At 36.9% G+C, this 13,023-nt stretch overlaps 1 protein-coding gene across 7 annotated transcripts in view; it reads left to right on the forward strand.

Moving 5' to 3' along the window:
- Ppig (peptidylprolyl isomerase G) overlaps positions 1-13,023 on the forward strand; it is a 34,950-nt gene that overhangs the window by 5,559 nt on the left and 16,368 nt on the right. For 3 of the 7 annotated variants that reach the window (XM_052722422.1, XM_052722424.1, XM_052722423.1), the window contains exons 2-9: positions 3,314-3,384; positions 3,774-3,851; positions 3,941-4,015; positions 4,400-4,507; positions 5,944-5,988; positions 7,329-7,416; positions 9,111-9,140; positions 9,228-9,367. In XM_052722422.1, the coding sequence (XP_052578382.1) occupies positions 3,791-3,851; positions 3,941-4,015; positions 4,400-4,507; positions 5,944-5,988; positions 7,329-7,416; positions 9,111-9,140; positions 9,228-9,367 (547 nt within the window). In that variant the 5' untranslated portion in view covers positions 3,314-3,384; positions 3,774-3,790. Of the gene's footprint in view, positions 1-3,313; positions 3,385-3,737; positions 3,852-3,940; positions 4,016-4,399; positions 4,508-5,943; positions 5,989-7,328; positions 7,421-9,110; positions 9,141-9,227; positions 9,368-13,023 lie in introns of those variants that run through there. The other 4 variants (XM_052722425.1, XM_052722426.1, XM_052722427.1 and 1 more) reach the window with 3 other exon arrangements.

A 13,023-nucleotide genomic window follows, 5' to 3' on the forward strand; every position in this document is an offset into this window, starting at 1 on the left:
ATGAAAGCAAAAAATAAAACTAAAACCCAACAACATAACACTAACTGCTTTCAGGCATATTTGCATTAACCAGCATTCTTCCTGTGCTTTGTGTAGAAGACAAAGTTGGCCGGGCGGTGGTGGCGCACGCCTTTAATCCCAGCACTCAGGAGGCAGAGCCAGGCGGATCTCTGTGAGTTCGAGGCCAGCCTGGGCTACCAAGTGAGTTCCAGGAGAGGCGCAAAGCTACACAGAGAAACCCTGTCTCGAAAAACCAAAAAAAAAAAAAAAAAAAAGAAGAAGACAAAGTTATAGCAGGGACTTGTGGCCAAGCATCTAATTTCAAGCACTTGAAAAACGGAGGCAGAAAGATTCTAAGTTCATGGCCTGCCTGGGCCACAGAGTGTGTTCAGGCCATCTTTGACAACTATGGGAGACCTTGTCTCAAAATTTTTAAGAAATAAAAACAACCCAAAAAGCCAGAAAGATTTTGAGTTGGTGGAATTTATAGACGAGTTTATAATTTTCACTGAGGAAGGACTGTTCAGCCCATAGAGTGAGTTCCCAGAGTACTGTAGCTGAACTGAATCTTAAGGGACATGTAACCAGAAGAATGAGAAAGTGCAAAGAAGCAAAGACTTGTTGGCATCTTAATCATTTTTAAAGAATCCACTATATTCCTTTAAGAGTTAAGACTCTGTAATGCTGACTCTGAAACTTCAGATAACTCTTTGAATGTGAGAAAGTCACTACATTATTTATTACCTAATTACAAATACTCTACTAATTAGTTGCCTATATACTTAAATCTTAAAGACCCATTAGGGTGGATATGGAAATCATTTTACATATGAAACTACAAAATGAACTTGTGACCACTCACTGATGTTTCCAAAATATATTTGAAGAAGTTTAGAATTTTATGTTTATAAATATTATTTATAAATATTATTTATTGTTGACATTCAAAGGATTAATAAACATTTTAAATAAAATTTTAATCATTTGCGTAGAAAGTAAAATGTAATACAAAGGTAACAGTTATAGTTAGGATTTTGCATGCATTTTTATAACTAGGTTATGTGTGTGTGAGCTTATTAACTTTATTTCTTATTTTAAAAGTATTTCCATGCCAAGCATCATAGTGCACTCTTGTAATCACAGTACTCAGGAGGCAGAAGCAGGATTGAAAGTTGAAGTTCAGCCTGAGCTACATTGGGTGACTCTGCCTCAAAAAAAATGTATCTCTAATATGAAAAGAAATAAATTCAGTATCACTCACATTTCTGAGAAAGTCAGATAGGTGAAGTGAGTTTCTAACACCAAGTAGATGATAAATGGTTACAGTTCATAAGCAATAATGGAAACAGGGTCAAACTCGAACCTGCATTTCATCTCATGGGAGCAGTATATGCTGGACGCTGTACAAAAATAGGACACTGTGCCAGGTGTGGGAATTAGTTTTCAGAAAACTCAAATCTGGCTTTATGACATTAGTTATAATTCATTCAAGCTAAGCAAATTCGTGGCAGATATTCACAAATAATTAATCACAAAAGATTTGATTATATTCTAAAACAATTGGTGACTAATTTTTTTCCTCCTGAAATGGGTCTTGCTATCGCTGATTTTAGACTGAAGACCCTCTGGAGTGCTGGGAACACAGGAGTGAATGACCATTTTCTTGAAATTTTTATGGGCTTAATTTTTCTTTTAAATTTTCTATATCTTAGTAGTATAATCTTAGTAATCTCCTTTTTCTTGAAAAAATGAGAAATTGATTAGATGTTTGTCTTACTGTTTCATACTTTAGGTATTATTAAGAAATATTTGAGAGTCATAAATACAGAGGAAACATATCCGATTTATAACTAGCAATTGTTAAGTCTCTAGTGATGATTAATAATAACATCTTAGTAATTTTACTTATTTTAAACATTATTATTTTATATGTGTGGGTGTTTAGCCTGCATGTATGTGTGCTCACCATTTATGTGCAGTGTCTAGAGGTCACAGAGGGCATTAGATCCCCTGGAACTGGAGTTAACAGGTGGTTATGAGCCACCATATGGGTGCTGGGACTCAAACTTGGGTTCTCTTGAAGAGCAGCTAAGTGATTTTTAACAGTTGTACCATCTTTCTGACCTCATTTAGTAACTCTAGAGACATAATATATAAGCCACCTTTCATGTCGCCATTGTTCATTAGGTTTGTTTTGAGATGGGATCTCTTGTTATGCAGCTCTGTGTCCTGCAAAACTCTTTGTAGACTCGAATTCACAGAGATCCACGTGCCTTTGCCACCTGAGTGCTGGAATTAAAGGTGTGGTAGCTTTTTTTTTAAAAAAAAGACAGACTATCACTCACTATGTTATCCTGATTTAGTGCCCCAGTGTTTGAGCTAAAGGGGTGTGCCATCATGCCTGTCCTTCAGTTATTTTTCTATAACTGGACGTGACTCTATTGTCACAATTAAAATTTTAAGCCAAGGTATGCAGGGGTATAACTCAGTGATAGAACACAAGTATCATGTGTAAGGCCCTGGGTTGAATATACCCAGCACCCCCCCCCCAAAAAAAAATACAAAACGGAAAGTCTTTTCACAGTGAAGAATATAGACCTTTCTGGGTGTTGCTTACCTTAACATGTCACAGGCTGTTTGCCAAGGCACCTTAGAAATTTAGTTATGATTATTTAAATAAAAGCATGTATATTTTACTCTCTTCTGAGCAGATGAAATGGTCGTTTTTGTAGTCTGTTAGTTCGGCTGTTATTCAGTACTTGCTGGCTTTGTTTCATCGGCTCTTCACCTTACTGTAGCATTCCCTACCAGGTATTATAATTGGACATTTTAAGTCCTTAAAATAAATGGTTTACAAAAAAAACCAAAAAGGTCAAGTAAAAGGTACCTGCTATGTAGATAAAGCTGTCTACATAGTATCTCACATTAGTATGTGCCTGTCATAGGCTGTTTCTCATGAGCAGAAGTTACCTCATATGTAAAATTTAATGTGCTTTTGATCAGAATTCTATCTACCATATATTAGTATCTTTAAAATACTACCCTTTCAGGTCAGGTGTATTGCTATACACCTGTCATTCCAGCACTCAGGAGACTGAGGCATACACCTGTCATCCCAGCACTCAGGAGACTGAGGCAGGAGGATTGCCATAAATTTGAGGCCAGCCAGAGCTACATAGTGAGACTTTGCCTCAGAAACAAAAACCTCTTCCTTTTCTTCATAGATGATTTATTTTGGTTTTGTTTGGAACTTTGAGTATTTTTCTCTACTATCTCACATTTTAATCAGAGCTCTCTGTTTTTTGTTTCCTAGGTGCAAAAGGATTGGCTCAGTTGCCCTTGGTGGGTTTTTGTTTTTTATTGTTTGTTTCCCCCAACTTAAAGGTAATGTTCATGTTCTGTTGACTAGTCATACATACTTAATATAGTTTTCTGTATGGGGTGGCAGTGTGGTTTTGATTGATAATATAGAAACTTATTATATGATAATTACTATGCTCTCTTCATTCCATACTAAAATTGGTATAATAGAGATTAGCGTGACTCCTGCCCAATAATTACTGTGCCTTAATCTTTTCTATTTTCTTTTCTATTTTCCTCAAAGTACAGTCTAATCTCTAAAAATCATAATGAGTTACCCCATGGAAACAAATGTAAAATAAATTCAAATAACATGTGTAGTTTATGTGCAGTAGAATTGGCTTTTAGTTATTAATAGAAAATCTTTGCCATTTTAGTCTGCTTGCCTAAAACTGTATCATATACACTCACAGACTGAAGTGTTGGAACCATGGGAATAAAGGTCCAGCGTCCTCGATGTTTTTTTGACATTGCCATTAATAATCAACCTGGTAAGAATATTAATGTTTCTAATTAACGGTTTTATAATAGCATTTAAAATTGTAATCAAGAAATTTAAACCAGTTACCTTCTTTTTCAGCTGGAAGAGTTGTCTTTGAATTATTTTCCGATGTATGTCCCAAAACATGTGAGAACTTTCGTTGTCTTTGTACAGGTTTGTTTGCATTTTCAATTGCCCTCATAATTCCTAGAAATATTAGATGTGATTCCTGCATGTGGGCTCACATGTAATGCCAAAACCCAGGCTCAGTCAACAGCATGAATTCAAGACCAGTTTGGGCCACATGCATGATGTGATTCGTACTCCTATAAACCCAGCCCTTGGGAAACTGAGATGGATTGTGAGTGTAATGCCAGGTTGAGTTACCATACTAAGACTTGGGTTCAGAAATCCAAGTTAATTCATCAATTAGAAAATAAATATTAGATGCAATAAGATTGTATCTGAGATTGATTTCTGTGTTCTCCAGAAAAATAGGGGCTTTTGCAGAACTTGAGTTTTTTCTTCTCATTGACCTATGAACGTTTCTTTCTCCAGGTGAAAAGGGGACAGGGAAATCAACTCAGAAGCCATTACATTACAAGAGCTGTCTCTTTCACAGAGTTGTCAAGGATTTTATGGTTCAGGGTGGTGACTTCAGTGAAGGTGAGACTTTTGAGTCCCACAAAAGAAAAGACATTTATATTTTTGTTACCATGGAGGTTTGGGGTGTTTTTTGTTGTGTGTGTTGAATGAGGAAGTGGAAATCGGAAGACATAAGAGTATCCTGTCCAATATGTGGTTTCTAAGAATCAAACTCAGGTTGTCATACTTGGAATTCTAAGTGTCCCTTTCTCACTAAAGCTATCTTGCCAGCCCATAAAGGGTTTGTTTTTAATGACTTCTTTATTATTTTTTAACTACATTTGTACATCTGGCGTGTGCACCTGAGTGCAAGTACCTGAAGAGGCCAAAGGTGTCAGATCTCCTGGAGCCAAAGTTATTAGACTGTTGTGAGCCACCTGACCTAGGAGCCGGGAACCGAACTCAGGGATTCTGTGAGAACAGTATGTGCTCTTAACTGCCAAGCCATTGTTTCAGCTCCATAAAGGAAGTTTTAGTCTGGTTTTCTTCTTGCTCCATTGAAGTCTTCGGTGAAGTTCATAGGAATACTCAACAGAAATACAGAAAAGATGAAAAAAGAGAAGAGAATTTCACCTCTTATTCCCAGTGCTAGGAAATAAGCCTGGGCCTTATACATGCTAGTTAGATGCTGCTGAGCTGGATCTCAGGACCAATTGCATCTTTCGTGAATTAATTTCACAGGTTTGCTTCTGGGTACAAAACAAAACATTGTAGTCTCTAAATCTGTCATCATATGAATTTGATTTTTGCACAGCTAGAAGTACTTTCCCCAGTTTTTTTCATTTTTATCTATGTTGCTTTTTGTAAAAATGTAAAAACTACATTATTTTTGAGGACACTTTGAAAAAGTGTCATTAATTCCTATTAAGAGGCTTGTATAGATAGTCATTTGACAGATCTTTTCCCCATAGATTTTTTTTTTTAAACATTGATTTATTGTGGGTGTTGGGATGTCATGGTGTGTGGAGGTTATAAAACAGTTTGCAGGGGAGAGTTTTCCTTCCACCATGTGGGTCCCACGGATTGAACTCTAGTTGTCAGGTAGGATGGCAGCAGACACCTCTACCCACTGAGCTGTCTCATGTCTTTCCCATGAATCTTAATAGGCTTGAGATTTTTTTTTTTTTTTTTTTTCTTTTTGAGACAGGGATTCTCTGTAGTGCTGGCTGTCCTGGAACTCACTCTGTAGACCGGGCTGTCCTCAAACTCAGAGATCCACCTGGCTCTGCCTCCTGAGTGCTGGGATTATTGGTGTGTGCTATCACTACCTGGTAACTTGTCGAATTCTTACTATAGTATCATAGGAGAAAGGTAATTTCGGATCTTGTTATTGACATTATATTATCTTAAAATTTGTTGTGCTCCTTTGAGTGTTATTGATTCGGAATCATTTGAGTACCTACTTGATGAGAAGTATTTAGATCCTGAGATCTAATAGTGATATTTTTCATTTCTAGGGAATGGAAGAGGAGGAGAATCTATTTATGGAGGATTCTTTGAAGGTAAAATTTTCACATCTAAATTGTTTTTAATATTTTTCACTCATATAAATTACAGTAGGTCTGGAACTTGAGTTTTCATACAACTATAAGCAGATAAATATAGAAATAACTTTTTAAAAAATATTTATTTTTATTTTATTTGCATTGGTGTTTGCCTGCATGTATGTCTGTATAAGAGTATTGGATACCCTGGAACAGGGTACAGAGTTACAGACAGTTGTGAGCTGCCATGTGGGTGCTGGGAATTGAACCTGGGTCCTCTTGCAGAACAGTCAGTGCTCTTAACCGCTGAGCCATCTCTCCAACCCCTAGAAATAACTTAATGGTTTTTATTTTTCACTTTTGGTATTCAGGAGAATATTGTATCAAATTTCACTTACTTTTTTTCTCATACTCTAATTAAAGATTGGAAGATAAGTTCTTTCCATTGGAGTAAATAATGCTATGGTGAAGGTCAAGTTATAATGAGTCCAAACTATGATGTTTATCTCTCCATGCTCACCAATGAGATGGATAAAATGTAAAGATGTTGCATCTGGACTCTTACTGGATTGCTGTTTAGTTTTAGTGCAGTGCTGGGATCAAATCCCAGGTCTTGTGCATGGTAGGCATGGAAATTTTAAGTACTTTAGACTCGGTGATACTTTAGACTTGATTACCATGCATGGGGCACTGAGTTCAGTCCTTTATGCAAGGGAGGAAAAATTAGTATTAAATCTAAAAAGACAGGGAAAAAATAGATTCATGATTGGTTCTCTCTTTCTTCATAACCTACTTTGTTGTTTGTGTTGTGTTTGACAGTAAAGAATACTTCCAACCAGGCATGGTAGCACTGATCTGTAATACCAGCACTGGGGAGGCTGAGGAAGGATTTGGAGGCCAACTTGGCTTAAATAACAAGACCCTGTCTCAATTAAACAAACAGGAACATTTCCATTGTGAGCAAGAGTGGAAAATGAATTTTTGTGAGTGTGATGTATGTGCTCATGTGTAGGCAAATAGGAGCATTTGCATATGTGTACAGACTAGAGGAAGACACCAGGTGCTCTGTCGTTCTCCCTTAGTCCTTTGAGACAGGGTCTGTCCCTGAACCTCAAGCTAAACTACCAGCCAGCAAGGCCCAGCAGTTCTCCTATTACTGCCGCCCACAAGGCTGAGGTTACAGGTGTGCAGTGGTCAACCTGGTTTTCTACATGGGTTGGGTCCTGGGATCTGAAGTTATTGGGTCCTCTTGTTTGCACAGCAAACCTCTTAACCACTTGAGCCATCCCGCCAGCCTTTAAAATAACTGTTTTGGAGCTTCTACTTCTAACATAACTGAAAATTTTTCTTCTCTTTAGATGAAAGTTTTGCTGTTAAACACAACAAAGAATTTCTTTTATCAATGGCCAACAGAGGGAAGGATACAAATGGCTCACAGTTCTTCATGTAAGTATTTAAGATCTAAACTACCCCTTCTAACCTTCCCCATGGCCCTTATAACAGAATGATTGTAAGATTATAAGAGGTGAAGCAAAGAATTACTGAGGGGGATATTAGAACAAGTTACTAGAGATCTCAGAAGATAGAACTTGCTGAGAAAGTAGGAGAGGTGACTTCAAGGCATTTCACTGTCAGAGGACAAACTGAGGTATCCATCCACCTTGAGCACCATCAAGCACTGTATCCAGCTTTCGTTTGGTTTTATTTTTTGAGACAGGGTTTCTCTATAGTGCTGGCTGTCCTGGAACTCTCGCTGTAGACCAGGCTGGCCTAGAACTCACAGAGATCCACCTGCCTCTGCTTCCCAAGTGCTGGGATCAAAGGTATGCCCTACCACCCAGCTGTACTCAGTTTCTTATGTCAGTGCTAGGGATCAAACTCATGTTTGTATGTCAAGGACTTTATCTAGCTGTGAGCGATTTTTGTACCACCATGTCTCTGGTACAAAACCACGTACTAGGCTTCTAACTAGATTGTTTTAAGTTTGACTTTGGGAATAAAAAGGCGGTGGGGGCGATGCTTGCAAAAATATCATTAACAAAAAGTGCTTAACAAAAAGTTCAGGTGAATTTGGTTTGAAAGAATCTCATGCCCAGGCTCCTTGAACTTCTGGGTTCAAATTATCCTCCATCTTAGCTTCTCCCAGTACAGGTACCATTATGTTTTTATTTGGAGTTGACTCATTTTAACAAAACTTTTCTTCAACACAGGATTCTACTGTATATCACAGATAATAAGCTCAAAAGCCTGGTGAAGGCGAGTAACATAGGTAAACCTGTTGGAACATGGAATCTAAGCTATTAATACCTGTGTTGAAGGAAACAAGAACACTGAGCACTGGTCACTTATTCCGTGTGCTAGGTACCATAATTTTCAGATATTCCAGAGAGGTCTGGAACTTGGATTTTCGTGCAAAAGTACCCACAGTCAAATATTGGCAGTTAATTTTTAAATATATGAAACTAAGGGGGCTGGAGAGATGGCTCAGAGGTTGGGAGCACTGACTGCTCTTCCAAAGGTCCTGAGTTCGGTTCCCAGCAACCACATGGTGGCTCACAACCACCTATAATGAGATCTGGTGCCCTCTTCTGGCCTGCAGGGACACGTGTAGGCAGAATACTGTATACATAATAAATAAATAAATCTTTAAAAAAAATATGAAACTAAGTGGACTGTTTCTACTCAGGTTCAGCAAGTACATTTCAGGGCCATCAGACTATGACTGTTCCCACCTCAATTCCTTTAATACCTTCCACTTTAACTTTAAAATGTTAGGGTGAAAAGCACTGTTGTTAAACCCGTAAGCTAGTAAGATGATTTGGTAAATTTTGGTAATGTCAATACAGTAGAACATCACACAACCAGGAATATTTAATAAAAACCCAGTTACATTTAAGAAATACAAGTGGATAGGAGTAACACCACATGTCAACTACATGCAGGTCAACAGTAAGTAGTCACTGCTTTTATATTCACAACAAGCTTTTTTTTTTTTTTTTTTGATTGTATGGAAAATCCTTTGCACTCATAATCAGCTTCTGCTGTGTAAAGGTCACACATGATTTCTTGTTTCCAATGCACTTTTTCTTTTTAGAGATACTAACTTTGTCTCTTTGTTTTCTTCTGATGACTTCCGAAAGAACAACGAAGCCAACTCCTCATTTAGATGGGTAAAGTTTAATATTTTACATCTTACTTTACTTTATTGCTATTAAAGTAAGAAGCTTTTATTTAGATACCTTTACCTGACACTCTAGGCATCATGTTGTTTTTGGACAAGTGATCTCTGGTCAAGAAGTTGTGAGAGAGATTGAAAACCAGAAAACAGATGCTGCTAGCAAACCATTTGCTGAGGTCCGGATACTCAGTTGTGGAGAGCTGATTCCAAAATCCAAAGGTAAGAGCAGGTACATGCTTTAGGGAATTCTTGCTCAAATAAGCAGAAAGATTCTAAATCTTTGGCATAAAATGTTTGGTAAAGTGTGTATAAAGCATATAGGTTTTGTGGGTTTAGATGTATTTTGTGCTGTTATTTTTTTCTAATTTGTATGTGTATGCTCCTACACATACGTGTCTATGTCAGCACAACTTCAGTTATGGTTCCTCAGAAGCCATGTACAATATACTATAACTACAATATACAGTAAGTAAATTATTCTTGGAAAGAATTTTGCACAGTGTTTAGCATTTTATATATGCTCTACAGATAATTTTTCTTCACTACTTACTTCAACCTCTTTTTAGGGTGAGGTGGGGTGTGATCTTCCTGTGTGGCCTTGGCTGGCCTGTAATTCTTATAGATGTATACACACAAGTGCTGGAATTAAAGGTATACATCAGCATGACCCTGCTCAATCTCTGTTTCAAATTCTAATATAGGCCACATCTGCTAAATGCTTGTTTTGAAAGTATACATTTGTTCTAGTGCACTTGATGTATTAAAAAATGTTGTTTACACATAATCTTGTCTGCACACTAAGTGAACCTTACTTGGCTGAATACCTTTATAGGCATATACAAAAAGTATATTATAAGCTATGCTACTTCTGATAATTTCATGAGCAAAAACTCCTGGTATTTTGCACAAACTCGTGGTATTTTCATGAGTAAACTTCTGGTATTTTTCAGTGTCGTTACTTATTTTTTACTTCTTAGTAATTTGGTATAAGTAAAACTGGATCACCACTTTTGTTTTTGTTTTGTTTGTTTGTTTGTTTTAATATGTCACCAGTGAAGGTTTTGAGTGCTCCTCAAAAGGCCATGTTTTGTTTTTGTTTTTTGAGACAAGGACTCAGTCTGCAGTCAGGCTGGCCTCAAATTTGTTGTCTTCCTACCTTTATTCTGCCTCTGCTTTCCAAGTGCTAGAATTACAGATGAGTGCCACCACACCAAAGCCATTGTGTTCTTAATTTTTCTTAATGTAGTGCTTTACAGGAGCAAGTAAGTTGTTACAGCAAAATTGATTGTACCTCTCCTAAATCTCTCTGCTTTACTTTTATTAACTAATTTAACTTACAAATCCCTACATACTTTATACTAAGACAATATCTATAACCCTCTCATACAAGTATAATACCTGTTTGCTGTTGATCTTATTGTCTGAAATAAGATATAAGCTATGTAAGGATAGAGCTCATGTCTAAATTTCTTCTAGAACTTTTCAACATACTTTCTAATACCTCATCTCCACTCCTGGCATGGTGTTTAGTACATATCTGTATACTGTTCATTTAAATGTATTGGTGAACTTTAAGGATTACATTTTAGTTTTATTCATAATATGCCTTAATCATATTTTTAAATTTTAGTTAACACAGATTTTTGAAACTTAGCTACTAGCTGCTGGAACAATATTACTGTAACATCTTTGTTTTTTGCTCTTTTACCCTTCTGTTTTTTTTTTTTTTTTTTGGTTTTCGAGAGAGGGTTTCTCTGTGTAGCTTTGCGCCTTTCCTGGAACTCACTTTGTAGACCAGGCTGGCCTCGAACTCACAGAGATCCACCTGCCTCTGCCTCCCGAGTGCTGGGATTAAAGGCGTGCGCCACCACCGCCCGGCCCCCCTTCTGTTTTTTAACTGATGTTTCTCAATCAGTCTCTTCCAGCCCTGCCACTGAAAAAGATTGGCATGAAAAGGGCATATCATTTAAATTTTATTCAAAATAACATTGATGAACTTGAAAAAGAGAGGACTTTTAAAATCTCAGAGCTTTTTAATTTCAAGGTATTTTCCCTAAAACAATTTATTTTCTTTTTATAGTTAATATCTGAAAATTGAACAAATTCAATTACTATAGAAAAATTTCAATTTCTTTCTGTTTTTCTTCAAAAGTGATGTATGAGTTAGTGGTCATTTAAGATGTAGTTGATACACTTGGTAGGAATAATGAGCTTTTCAAATAAAGCAGCTTCTGGGCCAACAAGGTGGCTTAGCCAGATACACAAGCCTGGCAGCCTGAACTCAGTACGAGAAATTACATAAATGTGGCAAGTGTATGTTCACACCACACACACTCTCACGCACTAATAAAATCAGCCATGTTGTGTTTTTCTGTAAGAAAGAATTCTAGTGGAAAATAAAGTGGGAGCTGGTGAATGAAAGTTTCTTAATCATGGGATAAAGTATTTGATAAAGTCAAATGACTTTGATGGATATATCATTATTTTCATTTTGGTTAGATAGTATATACTCCCAATATTTCTTTGACTTACATTCATTGCAAATTAATTTTCTCTCACAAACATCTTTAAAAGTTCAGTATGAAACTGTTTTAAAATAAATTAAAAAAAAAAAAAAGTTCAGTATGTCCCACCCTTTTTCCCTCTGATTTTTAGTTACTACAAGTAAAAATAAATAGATTTTTCAGTTTTTGAGTCTGCATACCCACTCTGGTTTACCAGCTGTAATGGACTTAGGTTCAGATTAATAATTGGATTCATGAAACAGTGTAGGCTTCATTCCACACTAAATTGACTAAGTTTGTGATCTAGAGGAAGGTGACGAGGTAAACATGGACTGCCTTAGTTTATGGAAACCATTGCTGTGGGGTCTCTTCAGCTTTTATACTTGTTCCTGTATGCTAGTACAGTGCTGTCTCTTCACTGCAGAGTGACCCATGAACCATAAAGGACATAAAGGTCAAGGACAAGGACATAGTAACTTCAGAAAGGTGCTTTCTATTTTGGATTTAGTATGCTCTAATAAATACTGAGTTAAGAAGTACAAGGCTTTATTCAAGGACAGCCTGGTCTATAGAATGAGATCTAGGACAACCAAAGCTACACAGAGAAACCCTGTTTCGAAAAAAACAAAAAAAAAGAAGTGGTGCAAGGTCCTATAACAAGGAAGCCAATAAAGAGTCCAAAGATATAGATGTTTTGTCCTTTTTGTTGAATTGTCCATACTATTATATCTCCATAGGCATATTCATCACCCAGCTTCAACAGTTTACTCATGACGAGCCTTGGTTTACCTACCTCCAGCTATTTCTCTCCCTCACCAACCTTTACTTTTAAGGCAGAGTTTGGCTGTATTGCCAGGCTAGACTCAAATTTCTAGATATGTATGAATCATTTCACTCAGCTATTTTCCTATTTGAAACAAATTCCAGATATACATTTTATGAACAGATATTTTACTTTTTCCCCTAAGAAATGACTCTTTAAAAGGATAGCTAGTACCATAATCTTACACACATATTCATATTTATCAAAAACTTGGCAATGTTCAGATCTCTAGTTGTTTTATCAATATTAGTAATTTTGTTGTTGTTTGAATCTGGACTCAAATAAGGTTTGAACATTGAGATTGGTCTTAAAGGCTGTTTTTTTTTTTTTTTTTTTTTTTTTTTGGTTTTTCGAGACAGGGTTTCTCTGTGCAGCTTTGCGCCTTTCCTGGGACTCACTTGGTAGCCCAGGCTGGCCTCGAACTCACAGAGATCCGCCTGGCTCTGCCTCCCGAGTGCTGGGATTAAAGGCGTGCGCCACCACCGCCCGGCCTTAAAGGCTGTTTTTTGTTGGTTTTTGCCAGGCATAACTGTAGTCCTAGCTACTTG

This window comes from Peromyscus californicus, unplaced genomic scaffold, assembly GCF_007827085.1.
Source record: "Peromyscus californicus insignis strain IS unplaced genomic scaffold, ASM782708v3 Scaffold_7__1_contigs__length_154581171, whole genome shotgun sequence".
NCBI classification, from domain to species: Eukaryota; Metazoa; Chordata; class Mammalia; order Rodentia; family Cricetidae; genus Peromyscus; species Peromyscus californicus.